At 39.8% G+C, this 27835-nt stretch overlaps 1 protein-coding gene across 1 annotated transcript in view; it reads left to right on the forward strand.

Moving 5' to 3' along the window:
- TSPAN5 (tetraspanin 5) overlaps positions 1–27402 on the forward strand; it is a 93421-nt gene extending 66019 nt beyond the window's left edge. The window contains exons 2-8 of the mRNA XM_086464061.1: positions 2307–2357; positions 13817–13963; positions 15829–15999; positions 17915–18040; positions 21214–21261; positions 21385–21501; positions 22067–27402. Of these exons, the coding sequence (XP_086320187.1) occupies positions 2307–2357; positions 13817–13963; positions 15829–15999; positions 17915–18040; positions 21214–21261; positions 21385–21501; positions 22067–22132 (726 nt within the window). The 3' untranslated portion in view covers positions 22133–27402. The remainder of the gene's footprint in view (positions 1–2306; positions 2358–13816; positions 13964–15828; positions 16000–17914; positions 18041–21213; positions 21262–21384; positions 21502–22066) is intronic.
- Positions 27403–27835: the final 433 nt, after the last annotated feature.

A 27835-nucleotide genomic window follows, 5' to 3' on the forward strand; every position in this document is an offset into this window, starting at 1 on the left:
GCATCCCATGAGGTAATCTTACCCTTAAGTCTCAACTTCTGGTGAAGGATCAGGACACTTGACATGATTAAATTTAATAAAGCTAGCAGATCTGAGCCAGACTTGCAGCTGATGCGTATGGCTGTTAAATTACATTCGTATGCAATGATCAAATTCTTTCATACTAGTTTTCCACGCTTATTTTGTTCAAAACCATACTGAGCTATTCGCAAAACATAATGTTTTATATCTCTCTACAAATAACAATTTGCCACTTCCAAATTCAGCTTATGAATTTTTAGAATAATATAGCTATTTTTTCCTCTCACTTCTGTTCCTTCAATCTTGGTGCCTTTGGCTGTGTAAGAAGGAAAGGAGGCTGTTACTGCAAAAAAAGAACTTAACTGCATTTGTCTGAAAGTGATCTGGAAACTGTACAGCTTTATCTCAAGTTTCAAATAATCACTGCAGTCAGGAGGATTACACACGCTCTTCTGGCAAGCTTTATAACCATAGAAAAAGAGCAGTTTCATTACAGGTAAGATGACCTTTTTTGGCTCACATGGTGTATCACAGGAGGCTGTGCTGACATTCTCAAATCCATCTGTTGACTTTATAGACAATTAAGGCTGCTGAAATAACAGACTTTCTTGACCAGCAGTTCTGTTTTTCTGTGTAGGAGAAACTTCCATTTATCTTGTACTAAAATGCAGCCAAGCTTACAACAGTTCCCTTTGAAAAATACTAGCTTGTAGTATCATTTACATTTACAGTTAAGACTCTTCAAGTCAAAAAGGAGAGTTTCGTTCTGTTAGTATAGATAGGCTTCTGGGTGAGCTGGCTGGGTGTAGTGTGCATGGTCCTGTGATCAGCTGGCAAAGCACACTTGGAGGAAAAAGTTGCAGAGATGCAAAGTGTGTCAGGGAACTTCAGAGTATTGCAGTGAGCATATTGCACTTGATATGGAGTTATGCTTTACAGATATTCTTGTAGTATAAAGCTAAAATTGCCACTTAAAAAAAAGTACATATAAGGAAGAAGGAATCTTGCTTTGAAGCTGTTGAAATAACTTATGGGAAAGCTTTTTAAGTTGATATTCCTGCCTCTTCCCACTTCCTAACAGAAAAACACTTTTGTCCTGTTTTGCAAAAAAAAAAAAAAAGAAAAAAGAAAATCATTAGGGTACTTAACTGCTTACACAAAAAGAGAAATCGTACTATGTGCTAAAAGCAATCTGTGCACTGCAGTGTGGAGAAACCACAAGGAAAACCAGAGTTTGATGTTTGAGCAATGTTCCATTACATGCCTTGAAACTAGAGTGAATATAGTTTTCTTTTTAGCCAACACTTAGATTTTAAAAACCAGAGATGAAGGTTAGACAGATGGGCATTTAGAGATATGCTCAGACACCTACTGTTTTTTACACATTCTACATGCTTGGTACTGTATCATACCAAATAAGCAGTGGTGCTGTTGAGAGTCAGTGCTTATTCTGCACGTTCTGCTGGTTTCACTGATCCTTAGTATGGGTTTTCTATAGAAAGCCTGTAGTATTTGGAGGGAAATAATGCACTCTGAATTATTCAGTGGAACGGAGAATACAGGGGTATAACAAAATCATAGGTGCTCTTCCCTTTTCCAACACAGGGGAAAGACACCGTCTTTTGAGTTTGGTGCTTTTGAGACTGTTGGAGGAGAAAGGGGCTGTAACTTCCATTATGAAATACAGAAACATTCAGTACCAGAAAGGTTATAAAATGTTGGTTTCAGGGTTTTTAAAAATTCTTACTCTTTTAGACCCGTATTATTTTTTATTTCCCCAGAAATCATGGGTTATATTATATTCAAACAGCTGTCTGTGTTTGTGGACAATATTGCTGAAACTGATAGTACATGTGTATTTAGAATGTTCTTTTAATCACTGTCTCTCGCTGGCAGGGAGCTGCAATGACAGTTGTTTTGTGCAGGTGGAAGTAATACAACAGTAAAATAATGTGTTGATTGACTGTGGAGTTTGCTTTTGAGTCTGACAAACACAAAAAATCCCCGCCTTACTTGCTTGATGCTGAAAAAGTGACATTTATTGCACCTGCTATTCTTACGTGGAACATCCCTGCATGAGTGCAAGTTTTAAATTCTTACAGTTACAATGGTTTAGTTGTAAAATAAACAACTACATACCTATTTTAAAACTATCAGTAAGGCCCCACGGTCTTGATAAAATTGATTATCCAACAGAGAGGATGATTCAATATGTATGTTTTTTAAAAAAAAAAAGTCCATAATCTTATAGTTTCTGCTCTGATTTTTTTTTTTCTCTCCTTTAGTTCCTTGGCATAGCATTTCTTGGGATTGGACTGTGGGCCTGGAATGAAAAGGTAAGCTGAGTATAGCATGGTTTTCCTCTTTCTTTCTCTTTTTTTTTTTTTTTCTTCTGATAAAATATTGGAATAGCATTATGCTGCACAATTTGTGTCCACACAGTTTCTGCTGAAACAAAATCAAGCTTCTCTGTCAAATAAAGCCTTGGCTTGGCTCACCTAGAGGAAGATCCTTGGCATCTTTCCCAAGAATGCCTTGGCAAGAAATCGTGGCTGACACTTGCACATAAAATAACCATTTTGATCTGTGTATGCTCAAACTGCAGCTCAAATGCTGGAACACTCTACTGAAGGCAGTATGCATCTGCTGCATGTGTCCTCAGGAATGGAGAGGGAGCCGACATCTCAGAGGGCAGCCTCCTGAAGATAAGCCTTCTCAGCTTTGCCTTAACATAGCATGCTGATTGCTGTTCCTCTTGTAAAAAAAAAAAAACCAAAACAAAACAAAACCCAAAACAAAGAAAAATAAAACCAAAACAAAACCCAAAACAAAACCCAAAACAAAGAAAAATAAAACCAAAACAAAATGAACCCTGAAAACTAAGCCAACCCGAGACAGAATAACTGTTGGCTTTTCTTGTGCAAATAAAACTGTCCACTGAAATACTCTCTGTGGCAAGACTGTAAAATTGACTTGGAAATGGGAAGAAAGTGGGGCAGGGAAAGAGAAAACATTTGTGAACCAAAGCCTGATTCTTACTTTGCTTGCTGCAGAAGTTGGGAAGAAGATAAAATATCAAGACATAATATACAAAACAAGTCAGTATGTGTTGGGTTACTGAATGAAGAGTTTGGCTTGCTAAAAGACAACAGCTAAAATTAAAGCCAGTTTCCTTTTCTTCTTTGTTTAAAAGATTGAAAATAATAAAACCTGGCTGATAACAGTGGTGCTATGATTTTCAGTACTGTACCGTTTTTTTTCTTCTTTTAATGAAAAACACCGATTAAGTTTCAAATTGATGTTCATTTAATGCATAACTGGCGCTTGCAGCAGAACAAACAACACATTGGAAGCACTGGAATTTTGCCACGTAAAAATTCAGGACAAATTTTGCTGGTTCAGATGTGAATTGTTAACTTAGATTCTAATTGCTCTGTGCATATGCCTTGGATGTAGATAATTACAAATACTAATGGCATATTAACTCACATTGTACACATCAATATATATATGTATATTTACATACCATGTGATATTCATGTTGGATGGCTTGAATAGGCTTGGAAAGAGGTGCTGTGATTTTTTTTTTTTTTTTCATTCAGCAAAGATGTAAAAATATGTTTTATTTAATACTGTGAACATACCCACAGAGCTTATACCTGTGTCTAAGCCTCAGAGAAGAACTTTATTTTGGAGTCGCTTTCTAGAACATTTCTTAACATTTTTGTGTCATTTTAGTGGGTAACACAAATGATTCATCCTCAGAATGAATGAGCAGGTAAAGGGAAAACAGTTATTCTAGTGTTTGAAGTCTAAAATATGCCAGTCTTACAGCTAGAGGGTGTTCTGGCAGAATAATGGTTCATTAGGTTTTACATATTTTCTATATGGGAAAGCACACTGCCCTCTTTCTAGAAAAAAATTCATTCAATTCATAATTGCTAATAGCCAGAAGCCAAAGCTCATGTTTTCACTTAGGTTTTGGACATCTGTTGACAAGTCATCTTAGACTATTTCTAATCAGATCCAGAAAGTGGAAGAAAATGCCACATTGTTTTTGAGACAAGCAAATAAAAGTGCCTAGAGCAGTTTAATATGCATTAGCTCACAATCCATATATAGTTGGTTTTTCTATAGAAATTAATAAATAAAATACTGTTTGTTTTAAAGCTTAGGTCTCTCCTTGAAAATGAGCATCTCTCCCAAGCTTCTCTAACTGTTGTGTCCTGCGGTGCTTAGTGTGGACTGTTTCCGTTCATGGTTCTATCAACTAAAATGCAGTATAGGTATAGCTGAACTGCAGAGCTCTTGAGCACAGACAGACTTGGTTTTTGTAGTAGGAATGATGGAAAAATGGACTTGTCATGCCAATTTAAGACCTTTCTTTCACTCATCTCTCTGGAGGACAGGAAGCTGCAGTCAGCAAGATCAAGTTCCAGATACTCATAGGCCCAGTGCAACTTAGCGGGGGGCAGATCAGTTACATCCCAGAGTTGTTCTTGCCACAGCTGGGGAGTTGAGGGCAAAAGCCAAGTAGGTGAAGCTTAAGATTTGAAAGATCTGTAACCTAGCTGAAAAGCATTTCTCTGAGTAGATTGCATCTTGCCCAAGGCTAGCTTAGATATCCCCTTAGGCGTTATGGGCTGTTGTGAAGGTATACTGTAAGACAACAAAGCAGCTTTGCAGAGAAGGACCTGGGAGTCCTAGTGTACACAAAGTCAAACGTGAGCCAGCAGTCTGCCGTTGTGACAAAGGCTAATGGTGCCCTGGGCTGTATTAGGAATGTTGACAGCAGCTTGAGGCAGGGGATGCTTCCTCTGCTTGGCACTGGTGAGGCCACAGGTGGGCCGGTTCTGAGCTCACCAGTACAACAGAGACACTGACAGCAAAGAGCTGCCTGGATGATTCAGGGACTGGAGCGTCTCTCCTACAAGGAGGTACTGAGAGAGCTAGGACTGTTCAGCCTGGAGAAGAGCAGGCTTGGGGAATCTTAATGCAAATACTTGAAGGGAGAGCGCAACGAAGATGGAGCCAGGCTGTTTTCAGTGTGCCCAGTGACAGAGGCAGTGGGTGGAAACTGAAACACAGGAAGTTCCTTCTGAGCATCAGAAAACACTTTTTACTGTGAGGGTGACCAAGCAGTTTTGGAGATATTCAAAAGCGGTTTGGACTTGGTCCTTGGCAGCCAAATCCAGGTGACCAGATGACCTCCAGAGCTCCCTTCCAACCTCAGCCATTCTGTGAAGTCTGCTGCTGTCCCAATGAACGAAGTCGTTATCAAAGTTGAACTTGGTGCTGCTATTGTATAACGTATAAACATAAATTTGTAAGGTTTTTTCCAGGGTTGCATTTTCAGGACTCCTCTACTGTAAACTGATTTGGCGGTGGGGAGGATTTTGATTTACTTCTGGCTTGAATCATGTGGCTTTATATACAGCTGTGTTGTTTTATAACCTGGCCGTCAACTTGTATATACTTTTGCTGCTTGACAGAATCTTTTTAAGATAAAAATATAATGTGCCAGGCCACATTAAAAATGCAGAATGTAAAGAAATAATCCACATTTTACAGGAGTCGCATTTGCTGCCGACTAAAACCAGTTTGTGGTAGATTTGTGGCTTTAGTGGCTAGTTCCTCTTTTTTGCGAAGTTGGCTTGAATTCTCCCCTTTAAACTTTGTTGTAAAGAAGAAAAAAAGCACACTATACAGTTTCATGACCTTCCTTACAGGCTTTGCAGGGAGGCGAAAGAGCTCATTTGTCAAATAAGCAATAGAATTGGCTTGACAGCCAGTCAGCCAGCCCTAAACAAAAACTGGGCAATTAGCATTCTGAGTCATGAACCTGAAAGAGAGCTGGGGGGCAGGGTGGGGGCAATAAACTCAGAGGATGAATAAAGATATCTCTACATGGATGCACCACATAGCTCACAATCTCATAGTGTTTTCAGGCATGGTAGACTTCAGCTTGTAGCATAAAGAAGTTTGTCCATGGCAGCTGACTTCCACTCCCCACCCCCAACAGTACCATGAACATTGTTAACATATAAAGAGTCCATACTAAAGGGTCTGTACTAAGCCCAAGCAATTTATACTACCTTTGCTCAGGAGCAGGAAAAAAATGTTCATATTTCACTGGCTTTTTTTAACCACTTCTAGTTGTTTCTTCTGCAGACTTTTAAAAAATAAACTAGACTTGTACAAAATGTCTATTTCTCTCCTTGGTTGTATATATTGGGTAATGTGGTCTTAAGGCTCACTGAGAGTGTTCGTGGTATGATGCTGGTAGGTACTTGGGAATATAAGCTTCCTGTTTCCTTACCTGGAGGAGATTTATATTCAAGGGTAGTGAGATTAAGTTGTGAATTGCTGTTATGTCTACTGAGGCTTTATAAGACTCTCCATAGAGAGGGAGTTTTTAGAAGGTACATACTGTGGTTTTGGGTTATACTTTTAAGTAGGAGGTAGCAAAGGTAGAGATACTGGGGCGGGGGGGGGTGTGGAATCTGCAGATCCTTGCAAAATTTGTCGATTAGGTGTAGTTCATGTAAAAGGTTGGCTGAAATGAAGAGGGAGAAGTGAAAGAGGTTGATTATGTGCAGAAGTCTGGTTTCTAGGCTGTTCTTCTTAAATCAGCATACACTTGGAGTATCAGTGTGATACCTTTATGTGCCAGCGTAGTATTCTTGGTGAGCAGGAGCTCCAAATCTGTATCTGAAGTTTTAAGATAAACTTTTACATGCTGATATAAGGTGATTTAGGCCTGCTTTGGTGTTCTAGGACAGTCTGAACTCCCTATGTAGAAACAGTCACAATTTGTCAGACTGAGTCTGTCTCTCCTTGCCCTGAAATGAAAACTACTGTTGTTTTCAGGAAAAAGTTTTCACTTTTACTATTCCAGTGAGTGGCAGACATCAAAAGGGAGTGATACGCTAGTCACTCTATAATTGTTGTGCGTACATGTCTATCATACAGTTCTTCTAAGACAGGTGCCAACAAGGAAATGGTGCACATATCCTGTGGATCTTTATGGGCTGAAGGGTACCCAAAGCATATATCTTGCTTCTAAGCCAGGACTCTGTGTGTGGATTTTACAAGACTGGGGAGGAGAGAGAGATACTAATATTCACTATGACGTTTAATTTAAATTTCAGTATGTAAACATGCATTATCTAAACAGTAAAATAATTTTACTAGTGTTCCAACACCTTGTAACCATTAAACCTGGAGGAACATAAAAATCTGGATTTTGCCTGTATTTATGCTAGTTATTCACCTAGTGAACTCTGCTCATGGCAAGAAAGCTGGACTAGTTCTTCCTCTTCACTAGACACTTGAAAAGTAATGTTTTGCTGGGAAATGCAAAACCAATAAAAGTCAAGGAAATAAGATTTGTAAACACCCCCCACCTAGTTTCTTGCTTACAGAGACAAAATTCTGGAGTGGAATTAATTTGGCATGTTTCAATGACTATTGTTCTGTTCCCTATGCTCATTCAGATGCACAGCATGGAGAAACTGCATGGATTTTGTGACTAACGAAGTAGAGAGATGTTTTTCCATTTTAAAATCATGTATTTGGAAATACTTTTATTTCCCATCACCCCCCTGTGTTGCTGTTTGCCAGTGATTCTAAGTCATGCAAACAAGCTTGTGGAAAGGTTAATCCTCTGTTTGCAAAGAAGAAATGTTTCAGTAGATCTTGTATTACTGAATCTTTCTGACATTTTTTTTTGTCCCCCCCCCCTAGTAATAGGATTCTGCAGCAGAGAAGGTTTCTTTTCCCATCTTGGAGGAAATGGGGAGAAAAAAAAAAACCCACACTGATTTCTGCCATCCTACTGGTGTTGGTTCCTTCTTTTTACTTTTTAATGGCCCTCTGGGCTGTTGTTCGTCATGGGGACTGTTGTGTTATGTTCTTTTTACGTGCACTCCTGTGGGCCAAATTCCTTATACTTTCACAGTGTATTACCTCTTTGTTCCCTAGGATGATGATTCTTCTAAGTTGTCTCTGACTCAAGATGCCTTGAATTTTCATTGCTGGGTCAGCTTTTCAAAATTTCTGCTGCCTAGACTGTTTTCACTTGGAGACATTCTCTTGCCCTGCAGTATGCTACTATGCCTGTGAGATCAGTTGTTTTGGAGAGAAGCAATGGTCTAGCCAACTTCTGTGAACATTTCCGAGACCTGAACATGGTAGTGGATTCTCTACACTAACCACAACCACAGATGGTCTGGAAAATCTCTCTAGTTTGTTAATTCATTTATGACTCCCTTCTATTTGGCCTCTTTAGGAACCAGGAACGCAATCAGGTTGTATAGGTGTGCCAGCACTGGGGCACTGCTGCAACCAAGATGTCTGTGTTGGCATCCATACGTTCTGGGGAAATTAAAGCAACTTTCTGGGTTCAGCATGCAAAGGCTATGTCTGCTAAATACAAGTAGAGTGGACCATTAGGAGAGGAAATGGTGTTGAAAATCCAACTTGTGCACTCTACAGGTTTTGAAAGGTTTGAGCTTTCTTCAGCCTATGTCTAGTGTGATCTCATGGACTGAATGCCTGCTAGTGGCTGGAGCATGGGTTATGTTCCAGGGGCACATCTTCATTTGTAAGTAATCTAGTCTCTATGCTCTGAGACTGTTCACTAGTGTGAACTGAAGCACAGCTTGTGCGTGATCCCTTTAAATGGACTCCTGGATCTGACCTGAAATGCCAATGTGCACCAAAGGTGGGAGCTGGAGACCTGTCTCTGGAAAGTAGCACAAACTGTCCTAATGATCATAAAGGGTATAAGACAGAGAAGGGGTGAGGGGTGCACCCTTACTGCTTTTCAAAGTGACTGTTGCTTCCTTATTCTTTATTGATGGGATAAAGGCAAGCAACTGTGCAGCTGTAATATCAGGAGGGACCTTATCGAGTTACTGTCTTCAAGACCAGCATTTTTTTGCCTGATTCTTGCTTGAGCTATGCATGAGATCCAGCTTGTAGGGTGGAGGGCTCTGGCCATGGGGAAAAAAAGGCATGACAACAGAGGATCTCCTCACATACTGTAAGGAGAAGATTCCAGTTCTGCAGGAGCTTCTGGCGGGCCTGGCTGTATTGTCTTATGTTTCTTGGTGTGGCAGAAGGTACCACCAATGCTTCTTCTAGCCACCCTTTTGTTGGTGAAAAGAGCAGATCTTGCTGTTTCACTTGACTACCTCTCCTGAATTTGGGGTGTGGTAGGAATACGAGGTCAGTCTTTCCTGGGCCATGCCTAAAACATCGTATCCTAGAGACTGAAGTGAAGTACGTTTCACAAATAGAGGAACTTTTTTCATAACTTCAACATTATTAATTTTAGTTCAATCATGGATGATGCTTTTGTTGCTTCACTACCCCAAACAGAGTTTGACTTGTGGTGGATTAAAAAGTTAAATAACCCGAGCGCAGTAATGTACGGCAGACAATTAAGGGTGGGGGAACAGAGCAAACGAATGAGCTGGAGATCAGCCAGGGAACATGTCCTACTGCCTCTCCTTGTGGGACTACAGAGCCCTAGATTGACATCATCATGAGAAGAAAAGTATTAGAGTATGTAGCTTTGCACAAACAAAGTGTTTACTGCCGAATAAAGATTACGCACATGCCTAACCTAGCAAGAAAGTGATGTGTGTGTACCCCAGAAAAATAACCATACTTCCAAAATGAGAATGTGTGTTTAGGAAGAAAAATGGTTTCCTCCTTTCAGATGCTAAAACATCAGTAGTACTTGCAACTATTTAACAGTAAAGGTTGGAAAGCACTGCTGTAGTAGTAGTTGAGAAAAATACTTTGCATTTGATTGAGGAAAATACTTTGCATTTGTAGAAAGCCTGACTTTAAAGGATTTACAGGTGGTTTGTTAAGGTCTTGCATTGATGCAAGAGATCAGTTGACAAACAGTCACCATATATTCTGTGGCTGACAGGTTAGCCTGAGGGTTCAGAGCTTGTCGCTGGAGGATGCAGTGTTAGAATATGAGATTCCTGATCCTCTGCTCAAGCAGCTCTGGAAACATTGCCTTCTGCTTTTGGCTAAAGATAGAATGGACAGAATTGGTTACTACCAGGCATTTCTATACCGCTGCCAAACTTTCCCCAGAAGTGGCCATTACACTGAAAAATACTGAATACTGTGGTAGTAGGCATTATAGAAACTGGTGGTGGATAGGAAAAGCGTGTGCCTACAGGACAGTATGTTTAGCTCTTGACAATGTAGAGTGAGATATTACTCCCTGGTCGCTGCCCTGCTGCTTGAAGCAAAATATACTTTTCTTTAAAGTATTGCACTGCTGTCTCTTCAGAGAGCTTGTTTGTAAGCGTCCAGAAAAAACAACTACTGGAAAACCATATTTTAGCAGTAAGCAGCAATCTTGTATCAGGCTACCTCTGTGCATCTCTAGCTGTAACCACAGAGCATGGTCTGTGTTTTGTCAGTCCCGCTGCTAGCTATTGTTTTATTGCCAAAGCCTCTCTGAAGATTGTATATCCTGAGATGTCTCTCTAGAATACTGATAACTTGGGACACACATGCAGAGAGCACACAGTACAAACAAGAATTATGCAGTATGTGCTTTGCGCCATCGGGATGTAGTATTTGGGGTTTAGCCAAGTGAGGCTTATGATTGCCATATGTGGACTAGCAGAAGACGCACATAAAGGTACTTTGCAAGGACAGCAAACAATGGCAGATAAAGCTTGAGTTATTCTATTTTGGTATGTGTCAAATCACAGCTACCCTGAGGAATTGGCTCCTGGAGGAGACCAGAGATTAGATGAGTGATATTTGCTAGGTGACAAGCCAGCATGTGGCATGCCAGTGTGTGAAGAGCCTGGCAGTGCTAGAAGATCAAGCAAGGTGGGAAAGACACAATCAGAAAGGCAGTATACAACTGATTCACTAAACTTTATTGTCATTGACTTTCATGGGAATATGACAAAATGCAGTGGTATATTTCTTCTCACTAACACTTCCACTTTAACATAAGGAAAAACTTTTTCACTGTGAGGGTGACAGAGCACTGGAACAGGCTGCCCAGAGAGGTTGTGGAGTCTCCTTCTCTGGAGATGTTCAAAACCCACCTGTTATTCTGTGCGACCTGCTGTAGGTGAACCTGCTTTAGCAGGGGGGTGGACTAGATGATCTTTCGAGGTCACTTCCAGCCCCTACCATTCTGTGATTCTTTATATTATGACTAGCTTCTCTAAGAGCACTGTCTGCAAATCTGAGATAAATTTCACTTGGATTCCTTCTTTCATTTGAATTTTACTACTTTCATATGGAAAGAACTTGATTAAACATTAATTTGCTGTGGGTTTTTTGTTTGGTTTTGTTTGTTGTGTTTTAAAGAAAGACAAAGCGTTGTATGAAGAGAGACTTAAATGACTGTTCATCCTTCTTGGATTTTTTGAAGTAAAATAATTATAATGCAAAGGCAACAACCTTTCTCCAGTGACCATTTTCTCTCTCTACTATACTAGTCTATTAATTCCAAAATCAGCTAATGTTAAAATAAATGAGTAGTAGTGTTTGCTTTAAGATAGAATTTTTTCTCATCTTATGGTAACTATATAGGCACAGAGGGGAAACATAGAAAGGACTTATAAACTCTGTGAAGAAGTCATTTTAGCAGTCTTTTTCCCTTGGGGCAGAGCTCATGTTTCCTGACTGGTGTATGGCCAAGGCCATGACTTTTTCAAAGGTTTGTGTGTTATTGGATTATACTGTTTGTTTTGCTTGCTATTCTTAGCCAGAAAGTTATGTCTTTGATTTCTTTTCTATGACAAATATAATGAAGCAAAAGTAGTGGAAAAATTTTTGCACAAGTTGATTTAAGTGTTAATGACAGAGAAGTGTTCATTTCAGCCTGGCTTGTAACATTTTACACTAGTTAAAGGGACATGCCAACTGGTCTGCTTTGATAGCAATACTGGCTCTGAGCAGCATTATGTTATATCATGCCTTATGTCTATTTTTGTCTTTTTAATGAATGACAATAAGACTAGTACTATATGTAAGGTAGGAGGAAAGTGATGAAGGGTTTTTTTTACATTAATTTTTTCATCCCTCTCTGTCAGGCAACAGTGTTCTGTAGTAGAAGGGAAAGGAAACCGGTTTGAGAATGTTTGTACTTTAGCATTGGGTTGTAGTCGGGTTTTTCTTTTGCTTTTAGCATGCTGGCCTTTTCCAAGGCCTCTTGCTGTGTGCATTGGAGAACGTAATGTGTATATTTTATCCAGTCTATCATTGTCTACAGAATTAAAAGGCTTTGAGTACTGTCTTCGTTTACTACTTGCTCAGTCTCAGTTTTGCTTGGGAAACTATGGAAGTGGTTGCAGATTATGTGGAGTACTGTATTAGAAATATTTGGTACGTGAGTATTTATATGTTATGAGTAGTCAAAACTGAGTATTTAAAAAAATAAGTCACAGGTTTAAAGCTACAGTTGTGAACAGTTGTCTGTTAACAATGTTACTAACAACTTTTGGAAATGAAGTTATGATAACTTCCTTCAAAATTATTGCTGGCTTGGGACTATTTCAAAGAAGCAAAGAGAATATGAACAGGGAAAAGGATGAAGAACTTTATAATTCTGCAGATAAGGAGCTGTAAACGTCTATATTGTTGCTTTTCAAGCCACAGCTTCATTCAGGAATTAGTAGGGAATGCAGTAGTCCAAAGCATTCAGCCTGGGTTCGGGCTTCTTCGAGGCAACACATGGAGAAATGTCTGCTACAGCAGTGTGCTTTTCATTGATCTACAGCACTGAGGAGATGAATGAAGAAATAGTGATACTTCAACTTTTTTGCTGCCAAAAGGCTTTAGGAAACTAACTGTTCCTGTGCAAACTCACTGGAATAAGGAAGACTTTGTACTTGCTTCTTTGTATGACCTATCTGTTCAACACCAGCCAGACTCTGGTTAAAATGTGTTCAAAAAAAATAAAATGGTTCCTCAGGATTACTGGCGTCACAACCCAAGCTCTGCTTCTAGGGGGGCAATGGCATTACAAGCAGACTGTGCTGACTGTCATATCTAAAACATGGCATATACGGTTTACCATATGATAGGTGTAACCCAAGTTAGTGCAAATCATCTCCAAGACAAGTCCTTAAACTGCCTTACTTCCTAGTAAAAGACTTAACATTATTTTCAAATTTTTCCTTCTGATTAGTCAGCGGCTGTACTTTATTTATATAATGAGTTTTTGTCACTGTAGGTGCCTGAAGTTGAATTGGCCAAGTATCTACTTTGTCAAAATTTGGTGTAAAATTCATTGTTGCAAGATGCTGTAACCTAGGAGCTCACTTTTAATTTCTGTCAATTGTTGTGAATATGAAGCATAAATGCTAAATTCAAGGTGGTGTTCTTGCTGTTGACTGTTTTTTCTATCATAACGTGCTTGCCTAAACAATGTATGTGATACCTAAAATGCATCTAAGCATGGAGTAAGATTGAGTTAAGTTTTGTTCAAATATCTATTCTGACTAATTCTTATAGCTACAGAAGCAGCAAAATGCCCCAAGGGTTTCTCATGGAGGACCCTAGAAGCATATTTTGTTGTTCGTTCCACATATTGATTCAGAAATACGGTGCATAATTGCCCTTTTTATCTCTTTTTGAATGCAAAGGTTTTCTTAATTGTGTTTTCTTGATGCTCTGCAGAACATTTATTTGTTGTAGTTTTCTACCTTTTTAAAAAAGAAAAATGAAAGCCGAATTTTTACAACTGAAAGCTGAACATAGTTGTTATCCCTTGACATTGTTTCTTTCCCAGGGAGTGCTGTCCAATATCTCCTCCATCACCGACCTGGGAGGCTTTGATCCAGTGTGGCTCTTCCTAGTGGTAGGAGGAGTTATGTTCATTTTGGGATTTGCAGGATGCATTGGAGCTTTGCGAGAAAATACCTTTCTTCTCAAATTTGTAAGTAGCCTTTGCAACTTTGGCATTCATCAGTTACATAGCATAAGTCACCTCAGTTCCTGCTTAACGGTGTGAAGATTTTTAAAAAGACTTTTTGGGAGGTGAAGGTGCTGTCTGATGTGAGTGTACTGTTCTGTGAATTGCTTTTGCTTAACTGTTAACATTTTACAGCTCTTCAGTCTCTAGGGCTTACTGTTTTTGTTTTTAAGCTTCTGAACTATCGATGGTAAGAATCTTAACTACTGCTTTTCATGTGGATATAATCTAATGTTTTCCTTTCCTGTAACAAAAAGAGAAATTTCTGCTAAGAATCTGCATGTTGAACTTTGAGTCCATTACAAACTGCCTATGAAGTGTGAGGAATGTAGATACACCACTGAATGTGACCCATGTGATTTCTAATGTGCAAGTGCCCCTCATGGTACAGAGGAGATGGAACTGTTACAAGGGGTTGCTTGCTGATATCCTCAGCTCTATGCTGTTTAGCTAATCTGAAAAGGCTTCATTGCTTGCTGTTAGTGCTAGGGCCTGAGAGGGAGAAAGGCAGGAGAATGTGCCCAGGATAGGTGAAGAAAATAGAAGTTTTCATCTTGAGCTGTGGGCTAGGCTGTTAGTTGGGGAAGGAGCAGCTGATACGCGAACATACCTCAGTGCTCAAAACTGCTTCAGTTAAGTAGCCCCTCTTCCTGTGAGCTTTGAAGATGAGGATAACAGTATGATGTTGCGGTTTTAGATAAATTTAAGATTTGTAATATAAACACAAGAGTGTTTCCTCCACCACCCTAACTTCCAGAGGTGGGCACAGCCTGGGTAGTAGCTGTGTCTAGGTAACCATTGACTGTTAATACATACGTGAAAAAGCTTCCAGTGAAACAAACTGCCTTTAAGTGACATGTTTGGCTCCCACAGACATGTTGTATAAAGGGAGGAGGCAGTTGAGAGTTACAGTTCTTGAGGCGTTTATAAAGCTGCTTGGGATGGTTCTAGCTTGCTTGTCTCGCCTTTTTTTTTAAAAAAAAAACCTTTTTTCTCCTCTTCTTGCTTCTCTTAGTTTGCCTAAAGTGAACCCATCTGCTGTACCAGAAATAGCTTCCTATGCAGCAGCTGCAGGAGAAATTAAAAATGCATCTGAACAAACATAGGAGCATATTAAAATGAAACTCAAAGGCGCAGTTGCAAAAGGGATGGACTTCCAGTATATGAGGACCCCTGTGTGTTTTGAAACAGTGTGGACTCAGCGGAGATGCTTAGAGAAAGTGGCAGATCATTAGTAATGCCTTTGGCATCCATTGCATTTGCATTAATCATAGCAGCCTCATTTGGTTTTAACATGGGTGTGAGTCATTCCATAGACATTCTGCTCTGACTTGGCCATTAATTAATTTCTGCTGTTACCAATTTTTGCTTTGTCTGCTTAGGAAAAGCTTTACCAATGAGAGTGTCTAAAGAAAAAGTCACTTAGAAAGCATTTCACTGGCACTGTTGGTTGTTCATGCCTTTGAAAATATAAGTGCCTATGTAGAAATTTAAGATGGGTTTTCAGAGGGCCCTGTAGTTGGTGAATAGCCATCTTTGTTGAAATTTACAGTGAATTCTCTTGGACCTCTTTGCCAAATTCCAGTGAAATGTCTGAAGTTTGAATTTGTTGGCACATTTATTATTTGTTAGAATAGAATAAAGATTCTGTACTACAGCCCTAATTAAAAATGATGTATTTTTAATTTAAAATTTCCTGTGTGCTGGAATAGCTTGAACTTGCACTGAAACAGATAAAGCTCTGACACTGTACATGATTGTGAGCCTTGGAAAAATAAGTATTTGGTTATAACGCAAAACAATTTTAACCTTTTTCTTTTTCCTCATAGTTTTCTGTGTTTCTTGGAATTATTTTCTTCTTGGAGCTCACTGCTGGTGTTCTAGCATTTGTTTTCAAAGACTGGATAAAGGACCAGCTGTATTTCTTTATAAACAACAACATCAGAGCATACCGAGATGACATTGATTTGCAAAACCTCATAGACTTCACACAGGAATATGTAAGTTGGACTATGTTTATTTTTTTTGTAATGCTTACTTTAAAGAAGTAGCTACTCTATTTTTTACTTCCCACATGTTTGGTTTCTTTAAGGAACAACAGAAATATTTTAGCATATAATATTTCAAATATATATCTATATATGTATGTATGTTTCTCTGTATAGAACTTCTACAAACAAACAGCACCTGTGAAAAATAGTTTATTTGTTGATGTATGACTGAGCAAAACAAGGTGGAGAGTTGGGGTGACTTATTCCTGAAGATGTAGAGATAGTCTGTCAAATGTACAAGTTAATCATCAGTGTCTTGTGTTTAGGTTTTTGGAGCATATTCCATATGCGTATAAGGATATGTTAGGGTTCTTGGGGAGCAGGGATGTTCAAAACATTTTCTTGTAGGAGCTATCGCATCTGTTTAAAAAAAAATTAATCCTTTTCTAAGCTTAATTTGGTTCTGAGATGAATGTTGGTGTAGTTTTAGCAAGGTTAGAGGTGTTACACCACACTGCAGAGTGGCAGAGATGTTTAGCTGGTCTGGGTGAAACTACAATGTTATTTCTTTCTACGTAGACTTAATGCAGTTAGCCTAATGAAGTGGGCAACTCAAAAAGTACTTGTAGGAAATCTCTAAATGATGCTACATCTGCACTTGGGAGGGAATGGTGAAGCCAGAGATGCGCACGCTTGTGTGGGTTAAGCTCTGTAATTTATCAGTCTGTGTAAAGGAGTCTTCCATTGTCTTTTGCATCCAAGTTATTTTGCCAGTGCCTTCTTGCTCCAGTACTCAGTTCTGGTCTGCATCGATCTCATTGAATTGGCTCTGTGTAGCTAATGTGGTTATGTGTTGGTTGAAATCATATTCACTAATTTTTGTAGATTATGCAGTTAAAATAATTTCATTCAATGTTTGATTTGCTTCTATGTGCCTTGGGGCAAAAAATGATGAGTAAGTAACAGGATGTGATCCATGCACTGATTTGGATCTTGTCTGGTTGGGAGAAGGTCAGAGGTCACCACAAAGCAGTGGTCCACTTGTATGTGACCACAAGGCTACAGTGCAGTTTTGCAGGCATGACTAAACTTGCTCTCCTAACAGGATTAGCCATTTTAGCAGATAAGTTAAGGACAGTGTGAGTCTGGAAAGCTACTAGAGATAATGCTTGCGGACAACGTATTCGGGTATCACAGAGGGAACTGTGCTACATCTAGAAAAAGAGAATTGCTATTCCAGTGCTTTTAAAAATGTGATTTGTTTGGCTTTTTCTATTTTTTTTTTTTACATGGATGGGTTCATTGGGCTAGCTCCTTAAATGCTGTAAACCATCAGTGCTCCAGTCCAGTTCTTTGTCTGTTCAGCATGCTTTGCCAGAGACTAAGCCTGCCATTTGGCATATTTACTTTTTGAAGGATTCTGCCTGCCTTCAGTGAAGATGTCATTTGTGCAATGTGTGATGCTCAGGAAACAATGTGTTCATACCATCTGATGTACAGGCAGAAATTACCCTAAACTGGCAAAAGGAGTAGCTATACCAGTGGAGCCCTTGGAGCCAATTAGTTTTGTTGAGAACCCAGGGCACATTAGACTGGATAGAATATTGTGCTCTTGGCTCTACTATCCCTGGAGCCTGAGCTTGTAGGCCTGTGCAACTCTGTGGTGTTGTGTAGGCTTATCAGCTTCACTCCGTGGGTTTCTCTCCAGAGGGTAGTATTGCAGGATGTGAACGTAACTTTAATCACGTGATAATTGTAGAACGATGTACAGGTTTGGAATGGTCTTTTTAAAAAAACAAAACAAACCCAATTCAGCTTCAATGAAACCAGAGGGAATCTCAGATTTTGTTTCAGAAGCTAGCAGCAACGATGCATGTTACTAATGCTGAGATTTATTTGTTCAGCTCTCCTTTCTTTATTTTAGTGGCAGTGCTGTGGGGCTTTTGGAGCTGATGACTGGAACCTTAATATTTACTTCAATTGCACAGATTCCAACGCAAGTCGAGAGCGCTGTGGTGTGCCATTCTCTTGCTGCACTAAAGACCCTGCCGTAAGTGACAGTCTAGAGGGGTAGGATGGGTCTGCTGTTCCAATTTCAAGTCACTCTGGAAGATTCCGCACACAGCCGCCGCCGCCCCCCCCCCCCCCGCACCCTGGAAGTCATGCATGATCATTACCTTCTCATCAACCTGGTTTGGTTTTGGGTTTTGTTTTTTTTTGTTGGGTTTTTTTTTTTTTTTTTGGACTTGTAGCTCAACTTAACCACTAACTTTCTGCAGTCAGCAAAAACGCTGAGCAATGTAAACCTTGTATGCTGTTTCCAGCTTTTAGAATGAGAGAACCATGGGCTTGGCTGAACATACGTATTAATTTTGGCAAGTATAATATCAGGATATTTCATTCGCTGCCTTAACAGCAGCTATAAGATCAGACACTTTAAAGCAGGTAGTATTCATTATTTAATGCAGTGTCCAGAGGTTGCAGCTAGTTTGAACCAGTTTGTGCTAGGTACAGTAATGAATGACAGTGTGCCCTGAAGAACTGACACATGTTTGCATTAGAATCTTGGGTCAGGTATGGACATCTTTACATGCTCTTTTTCCCTCTTTTAAATTATTGCTTGTCCTACAGTCACCTGAGATCAGACCTGAAAGGTCAGAAATTGTTTGATGGAACAGCTTTTTGTGGTAAATTTTCCTGTCTTTTTAAATAGTTATAGTTCTGGGTCATCAAGTAGAAAATGTTGGAGCCATGCATTACTAGTACAGACATTATCAAGATTGAAAGGTAAAGTGTAGGGAAGCAGTTCACTGACAGTGAAAGGCTTGGAATAAGAATGGATGTGTGCATGGAAGCTGTTATGTGTCTGCATACATTTGACTTTCATAGAGCTTAAAAGCAGCAGCCGTTGAGTGCTTGTATTATCTAGTAGTTCGGCTGTGGCTTTTCCTCCACCTGGAGTGACTTATAGTTCCTTGAATGTAGGAGTTTGTAGCACTGACTGAAGTTAGGCAAGTTGCCAACAGGCACATCAGGTGCTTTCTGCCTTGCTAATGCAATGCAGTCACTGCTCCTGCATCCAGTCCCTACTGCTCCTCCTCTCCTGATAAGGCACTGCCACTTGCACAAGCTCCATTCTGGTTCCTCTGCAGTGAATGTGTCTTCACAGTAGTTTGAATCTTTCTCACAAACATTGGTGAAAACTTTTTAATGAAATGTTAAAACAAAATGTAGCTTAGCCTCAAGCATTATGTTATGCTTTGGATTCCCCCTACTGTTTGCCTGTCTGCCCACCCACCCACACAGACAGGTCATCACAACCCAGTTTTAAAAATATAGTTGTTATGAAACCAAACCAGTGACAGCAGTACAAGGTAATCCTGTAAATACATAATCCATGCTAAAGTTATCTCTCCATCTTTGTGTATGTATGGTTATGCAGTTTCTTAGTGGGTGATGCAGCAAAGAGAAATTTAAAGATAAGTCTTATTCATTGTAGGGAAGGAACATGCTTAGTTGCCTTTAAAATAAAGACTAAAAAGAATAATATTTCTAAAAATATTAGAAATCATGCATATAATGGATATAATTGTAATCAAGCTGTGACTGGTTCAATTGCAGTGGTAAACACAGGTTTATCCCGTGGGAGAGCAAATTTGTCCCTTTTGGAATTAGGATGCAGTGTTGGACTGATGCAAAAAGTTTTGTGGATGCTTTATTAAATAGGACTTACTTTTAGTTTAGCTTGAATCAGGAAGTGGTAAGTTTAAGGTAGGCCAAAATAAGTCTCCTCTAAAATGAGTTTGGACTCTCACTTTGCTATAGTTTAGCAGGTTGAAATGTTCCAAATTCTGGTACAGGCAAGGCCTAGAAAAGTTGATTTATTTCCGTTTCATTCTACACAAATTCCAAGGCTAAAGGCAGAAGACACTGATGATAAAGCAAGTAGGCATTCAGTACCAAGAATGATGCTTAAAATCCTTCTGTTGAAATCTTACCTACTTTTACAGCCTTTAAGTGTGTGGCACTGTTATATTTTTAGACTGTGGAACAGAAGCATTCATGTCACTAAAAGACACAAATTGCTCAAATATTGAAGGTCCATTAATGGAATCCAGCTTGGGCAACTGACAGGATGTGACCTGTTGATGTACTCCCTGCAAAGTGAGGAAACACTTACAGGAGCTTTAACTGCTGATAGGAGGAGATATCTATCCATATGGCTGCTTTTTAAGATCTATTTCTCTGCTGACTGCCTTTCTCACTTCCCACAGTTTGATTAAATTGTAGTGTTCAGTACACCTAACTAAGATTGGCTGATTTTCTCACTTCCTTGAGTAGTTCCTTCTTCTGCTCACTGTTACTATTGTGAGCCAGTAACTTAGTATTCTGCTGCCATTGTGGCAGACACCAAAAGCTGTTGCTTCATTTTACTGCCCTGAAATAACTCTGTATACAGAGTAAATGCAACTTTGGCTCCCAGTGGGTAGCACTTGTTCACTAGGAAAAGTCTAGCATATCCTATTTTATTACCTGTGTTTTGGGAGTACTAAAGTAGAGGCAGTAGTAAAAAAAAAAAACAAAAACAAAAAACACCAAAAAGCAACAACAACAAAAAAAAACAAACCCACATTTCCCATTGGTATCAAGCACCTGTAAGAAAGAATGGGCACTTAGAACACATTAATCGATCTCTTCTTTTTCCTCCCTAGTTTTTGGAAAGGAACTAGGTACTGTATATATTTCTACAGACATCCTCAGTAAGCACTTGCAGCTTCTGCAACAGAACTGCACCTTCTCACCTCTTTACACTGCACAGACTGAACTGTGAAAATGTTAATGGTAGTCTTGGCATATTTTTGAGTGTAGACAAAACCTTTTCAGCAGAAGGTTCTTTCACTTAAAATAATGTTCCCTAATCCCTTTACTTTGACTTCTGAATGCTTGCATCTGGAATGTGGAGTTCATCCAGGTGGAGGGACCATTTTCCCAGCTTACTGCCCTGAAAGCTGAAAGTATTTTTTGACCATGTGCTTTTTTGTTTTTTGCAAATAATTAATAGCACTGAATGGAAAATGAAGCAATTGCTTAAAAAAGCAATATGATAACCAAGGTTAGAGTGACTGTCTGACTACATACAGGACCAACCCTTGGGGAGCTGGGAGAGGGTGTTTGGGAGACATTTCACTGATTGCCTCTCTTCTGTGTGCCTCTCTCTCCTAGGAAGATGTTATTAATACTCAGTGTGGCTACGATGCAAGGCAAAAACCAGTAAGCATTTTTTTTAATGTGTTATCTTAAGGATCTTAATCCCTCTTGCAAGAGCAGGTTATTCTATTTGATGGGATGGTCAAATGTAATTATCTCTGTTTTCTTCCCTCTTCTCCTTGGCAGGAAGTTGATCAGCAGATTGTTATCTACACTAAAGGCTGTGTTCCTCAGTTTGAGAAATGGTTGCAGGACAATCTTACCATAGTTGCTGGTATATTCATTGGGATAGCATTACTGCAGGTAAACATCATGTCCCTGTAATGAATTATACAGAAGAACAGCAGATAAATAGAATATATAAGGGGGGAACTGTATATGAGGACTGGAAATACAGTGTCAGTTGCACTTAGAAATATAACATCTGTAGGTTTTAGTGAGGAGAGCTAGATACATGAGGCTTTCTTTGTGTCAAGGACTATTTAATTTTTATCTGTAGGAATGCTTTTTTTCAACTCTCTGCAGGTCAAAACTAGCACTCTATGTTAGATAAAGATTAGGTAGATATTTTTAAGCCTGTACAGACTTACTGTTTCTGATGGTGCTTAAATGAGCAGCGAAAAGCCTTTACAGTTGCTTTTGTGAAGCAAGTCTAGAACTTCCAATTTCCTGGAACCCAGTGGCACTATAAGAATACTGGGGTTACAGTATTTTTTTATATTCTTCTTTCTTCCAACACTTACTGCTAATTTGATTCGTAACTTTCTGTTGCTTGTTTTCATATCAAAGTTCTGTATAACCTAAGGAGTTTGCCTGTGTGAAAAGAGTTGTCTGATGCTTCGAATGAATAAACTGTTGTCTCTTCCAGATATTTGGGATATGCTTAGCCCAGAATTTGGTTAGTGACATTGAGGCTGTCAGAGCCAGCTGGTAAAACTGCTGAAGTAACCACAAGAAGACACTGGACAACCGAAACCCTCTGAAACCTCCAGTGTGTCACTCCGACACCAAGCTGTATGGACATGGGTGACAGGGAAGCCTTCTCTCCCAAGTAGTCTCAAGTCTAAGTTCCTGATATTGCAGTGAACTCGTGTTTCTTTGGGGTGGGGGAGAGAAGAGTGGGCTACTTAAAATCTGCTGCTCACTGACCTTTTTTTTTTTTTTTTCTTCTTTTAAACCACCAGTTTGAAAGCTATTGAGCCGTGAATCTCTACTGTATTCTCGATCCTGAGTAATGAGTGGACACTTTTTTTAAAATTGGTGTATTCAGTGGGACAGAGTTGCATCGTTGTAGTCTGTGGATTTGCTGTTTATTCTTCGTGTCATGAGCTCTTCAATAGCTGCCAAATATTCCTGAGATGGTCTCTCTCCTCATCGCTCTGTAAAGGAACAATCTTGTTTTCACAGCTAAACATAGCTACAGGCCTAAACCCATCAAGCAGGAAGCAACTTTCTATGCATCTATTGTACAATAAAAGAAATTGTTTTTAGAAAACAAGGGAAAATTTTTTTTATGCAAGCTTCCGACCATCTCCCTGTAGTACTTTGAGGTTGGAATCAGCAAGCTCACAGGGAGAATTGCCTAATTTTATCGATATCTTTCTTCCTTCTCCATCCTTGTATGAAGGGAAAGGAGTTTTATATTTGACGAACAAGGGTTATAGAGCCTTTGGTTGCTGCCATACCTTAGGACATCAGTCTCTTAAGGCAAGGATGGGATATATCTGTATAAATGTATGAAAGCAGTGTGGATGTTGGGTCCAAGTGAGTAATATTATTCAAAGAATGAATTATATATTAACTTAAAAAATCAAAAAATATGTATCTGATATGACTAAATCTTTTGTTTCTCTGGAATTTAGTGTAACCTAAGGTATTTAGGGATCTCACTAATATTAGTGCTTTGATATACTTGTGCAAAACTTCTTTTAAGAGAATTCTTTGGTCTGTTCCTAGCTGAGGCTTTGGTCTTTCTTTTTTTCTTTTTTCTTCAATTCTTTTTACTTGCATGAGCTGTGGAGTAAGAATCTGTGACACTCCAGTGCTTTAAATCTGTGCATATATTTTAAATACAGTCTAATCCACACTTATTTATTGGTAAATGCATGTGATTATGGAAAGATCATGTCCCATTCCCTTGGAAGTTGGGGAGAACAGCTTTTGCCAGAGTAAATGCTTACCTCCAGTGAACAGATCCTTGCTACGGAGATGTGTCTCCCTTTGCTCTAAATGCAACAAAGAGCTTTCTTGAAGCGGTGGAATAAAGGTTTTTAAATGAAGCATGTATTAGGATCAGCCAAGACAGACTCTTTTGAATTGGACAAGAGAGTGGAATTTGGAGTAAAGCACAAATAGTGGAAGAAGAATTAGATCAGACTTGGATCCAGCTTAGAGTTTTTGATTCGTTCTTCTTCACTAATAATAGCAAACTTACGAACCTGACTGTGGCTTGGGTAGTTTTATTGCACTTTGTATAAATTTAGCTTGTTGTATAACCCTTCTCAGTATCTGCAGAACCAATCCTGAAAGCTGTGACCTCTTGGCTCTTGCTTTGGTCAGACAGTGGCAAAGGGTGTGTAGCACCTCTTTGTAAGGTGTCTAATTCTAGATTCTCTTAGAATTCTTGTGAGTTTCCTAAAATGAAGTATGTGGACTAGAAGAGATGAATACATTGCTTTCAAAGTTTCCCTGTTCTGGGGGATGGATAGAAGGCTTGTGATGACCTATTAAGGTCCTTTCTGGTCCTATAACTCTTGAACATGTGAGTATATGTACCCTTGCACATTTTGCCTTTCTGTGCTTTAGTTGGACATGTTTTTTTCCCCTCTGAAGGATGGTGGTAGGCATACTGGCGCTCCACAGATGCCTCAGACAGTCCTGTGGCCCTCCTGAATTTGAGCATTACCTCATCCTCTTCTGGTTAACTCCCACTGACTGGCTCTGAATCAGGCAGCCTCCATATCCTTTGGTATCTGCTGTTAAAGGCCAGCCATGACTCAGAGTAATTTTTTTTTAAAAGCCTTTGAAAGCAATTATAATTCACTGTCCTTAATAAAGTTGGTTCCACCTCACCACAGTGTTATGTTTTTTTTAGTTGCTTCTCAGCTTGAGGAGTTACTGGTGTTTGTTTCCCCCCAAAGGGACGCACCGTTTGCCTGACAGCAGCATGACACACAGATCATCAGCACCGGTGTTGCTGCACTGAGACAAAATGGTGCGGGGAGAAATCAGGGAAGCATGGTTGAGGAAGTAACCCACCCAAGAGCCTTGATTGTGACCCAGTGCTTTGGTTTGGAGAAAAAGAAAAAAAGCCTACATTACAGAAATATTTCTTGTTGCCACTGATCTTGAATATTGCTGTTGCTGCTGTGGGCTTCTGAAGACAACTTCATTCTTCTACTTGAATTTCTGCAGTTGTACTGTATTGGCCTTCTGTCTTGTCACGCTGCTCTCTGAGGTCCAGTCTGCTGGATGTGCTGTTGGCAGCGTCAGACTGGTAGGAAGGTAGACGCTCTGAGGTGAGCAAATCTTGTTCTCGCTACTTGCACGTGTACACACAAATGTGCAACACTTCTGCTGAGTCTTAGAATGACAAAAACCACTAAATAACTTATTTTTCTAAAGCTCGTCTTTGTTGCTGCAGATGCTGATCCTCCCCCCTTCCCTGCTCCCAAGAAATGCTCCTATTTTCCTCATTTTTGTGGTTGTTTGATGGATGCATACTGAATGTTCAGGATTAGCTGTCTATATTGCACATTGAAATTCCACATTTTTTTGTCTACAAATGAGTAAGGTGTCCTAGAAATGCCCCATCAGCAGCTACTGAGCAGCTTAGGTGTCCAGTTTGGAAAGCTTGTGGGAGGCCTTTGAAATCAATCTATGATTGTCAGAGCCTGCCAAATGCAAGCACGCTTCCTTCTAGAAAACTTTGTGAAAACTTCAGGTGAGCTGCAACTAGAGCACACTGGCTCTAGTAGATGCTGGCTACACGGGCTCAGTTTCTAAGGCAGTAAGATATGGTAGGCAGCATGACTTCTTGGCGATTTCTAGCCTGCCTGGTGTGGTGCTGGGGTAGGTCTGAGTTCAGAGGTCAGTCTGATTATCTTTAATGCGCAGTAGTTGTTCAGAAATGTGTGTCAGGCTTATGGCCCTTGTGAGATGTGAAACAGCTTTGTTTGCCAGGCAATTCCTATGGGGTGGTGGTGTTGCTAATGAGGTCTGGTAGCTTCAGCAGTAGCCCTGGCTTGAAAGCCTTTTCCAAATTCCCTGCTGAGCCCTGCCAAAGGGCATCACAGTCCTTACTCCTCTGCTTTCTAAATACTCTCCATATTCACAGGCCTTTCTGTTTCTCTCTCTCTCTCTCTTTCTCTCATTTTAGAATTAATAGCCTAATGGACACATTTGATTTGTCTCTGTGTGTCTGTTTCAGTAGCAGTAGGATCTATTTGCTTCAAAATCCATAATTCTGATTGTGCCCCTTAGAGTCTGAAGCTGTGGAGATGCTTGCTCAAGTGTACTCTGTCCTGAAAGCCACCTTCTCTTCCCTTTGAGTGAGATGCTAACTGTAGTTCTGGTGTGTAAATAGTGTTTGAAATGTAAATAGTAGCATGCGGATTAAATGATTCTTGCACATGACTGCTTTTCACCCTAAAAGTGTTGATTAGAGATACGAAAGGTGTCCACCGTGAGAGTTTGCTGTTGAAAGCAGAGTGGTCATTTGGGCTGTCCATGGAGGCGAGGTGGGAGCGCTTTAACTGCCCGCCCTTAGTGCCTGCCCAGTGGGCGTGCAGCGGGCACCCCAGCAGAGAGCACCCTGGCCGGCTGCAGGCTCTGGCCAGCAGCAGGGGCTCCCTTGCCTTTTCCCTTTGCCTCGTGGTATTCGAGCAGCGTTAGACTGGCAAATGGAGGGTCGGAGTCAGCAACCCCTACCCATTACAGGAGGTTGCCATCCCTTGCGGCGGGACTAAACATGGTGCTATAAGGACTGTCCTGGACATTAATCTGTGTTTCTACTACTTGAGAGATGCCCTTAGTAAAATTGATTACACGACAACTTTATTACAAGAGAAACTCTCATGTGAATTTTTGATTCCGTTTCCATTCTTGCTGTGTGTGCCTTTTGGGCGCGTTGAAATTTCAGTTCTGCAAATATCTAGAAAGGAGACTAGATCTCAACGGGTGTCAAGCACCGTTGAAGGTTCCAGTTCCTCCCTCCCATTTTTGTTTTCTCTCTGAAGCTTTTTCAGATATCTCTAACTGGCCATGAAACTTGCCAAAGCAAACAAAACAAAACAACTCTGTTGGATCTCTTAGCTACCAAATTTTGCCACTCGAAGAAAAAGAAAAAGTCTCCCTTAACATGCAGTATAAAATTAAACATTGTGACTGCTAGTGTGCACCAGGCAGCACTGCTAGCTGTCTTGTGTTTTGGCAATGTTAATGTGTTAATAAAAAGCTCAATCTGTATGTATGTTCATGTATGTTCATGTTCATGCTGTGTACATAGCAGAGATGGACTTGATACTACCTGGAGCTCTGGGGAGACTGGGATTTGGGTTTTGTGACTCAGACCTCTCTTTGATACGTATAATCCAGAATAGTTCTAACTGAATCTCTCTCTCTGGTTCATCCTGAGGTGTACAGCAAGGTGTCAATATTTACCCTTTGTGTATCATTCCTTTTTATACGAATGTATTCTCTTGTGTTCCTTTTTTTATCAGTTGTAAAATTGATTGTAAAAGCCAACTACACTTACTGATTGAAAGTATTGCTGTAACAGAACTGCATGCCCAGTAGAGTTTGACTTGAGCTTTAGTTTTCTGATTTCAGACTGGTTACCATCAGTCTAGGAGAAAAGCATAGATCAGGTGCATAATGTATTACTTGTCATCTTTAGCATTAGACTGTGGTATTGTATCACATGCGGATCTCAATGGATGTAACTGGAGTCTACTTAGGAAGTTAATGCAACTTCCTGGTAATTCATCTTAAGCTATTGAAAGTGGTCTTGATCATGCTACTTGTGTTCTTGGGTTTTTGTTTTTTAATAGAGGCATTTTTTTAGGAATGTTTTAATACACTTATGATGGACAATACAATAGTTTTAATAGTTGTGCAGTATTCTGTATTTACTTGAAGTAAATCATTTTATATACAATTTGTTAGATAATTACAATTTTATAAATAAAATGGCGTGAAATACGATGTTGTCAGTGTGTACTCTTGATGTAGCACTTAACACCAACAGTACAAAGATACATTCATGCAAAATTCTATTATATGTTCATTCTAGAATTCTACCATTTTGTGAAAATTTGTCCAGTGAAGGCCCCCTGCCTGCCCTTCCCCAAACTAGCGGGGAATTAAATCCCCAAGTCTCTCGTATACGATGTAGAATACTGTGTTCTAATTAAGTCACAAAACACATTATCATGCTGCCAGCGGCTGCCCTTAAGTGAATAATAAGCCGATATGTGAAGGGCACATCCCCACATGAGGAGATCCCGTATCTGCTGTCAGCTGTTGTTGAAGTCTCTGGCTAATGAACACACTCTGCTTCTTTCTGACAGGTTGTTGGTGTTCCTCAGACAGCCGTGACTGCTGTTTAGTGCAACTGGTGGAGCTCTCCCCGTGGTCA

Source organism: Leptosomus discolor, chromosome 4, assembly GCF_034619465.1.
Source record: "Leptosomus discolor isolate bLepDis1 chromosome 4, bLepDis1.hap2, whole genome shotgun sequence".
Taxonomy (NCBI): domain Eukaryota; kingdom Metazoa; phylum Chordata; class Aves; order Leptosomiformes; family Leptosomidae; genus Leptosomus; species Leptosomus discolor.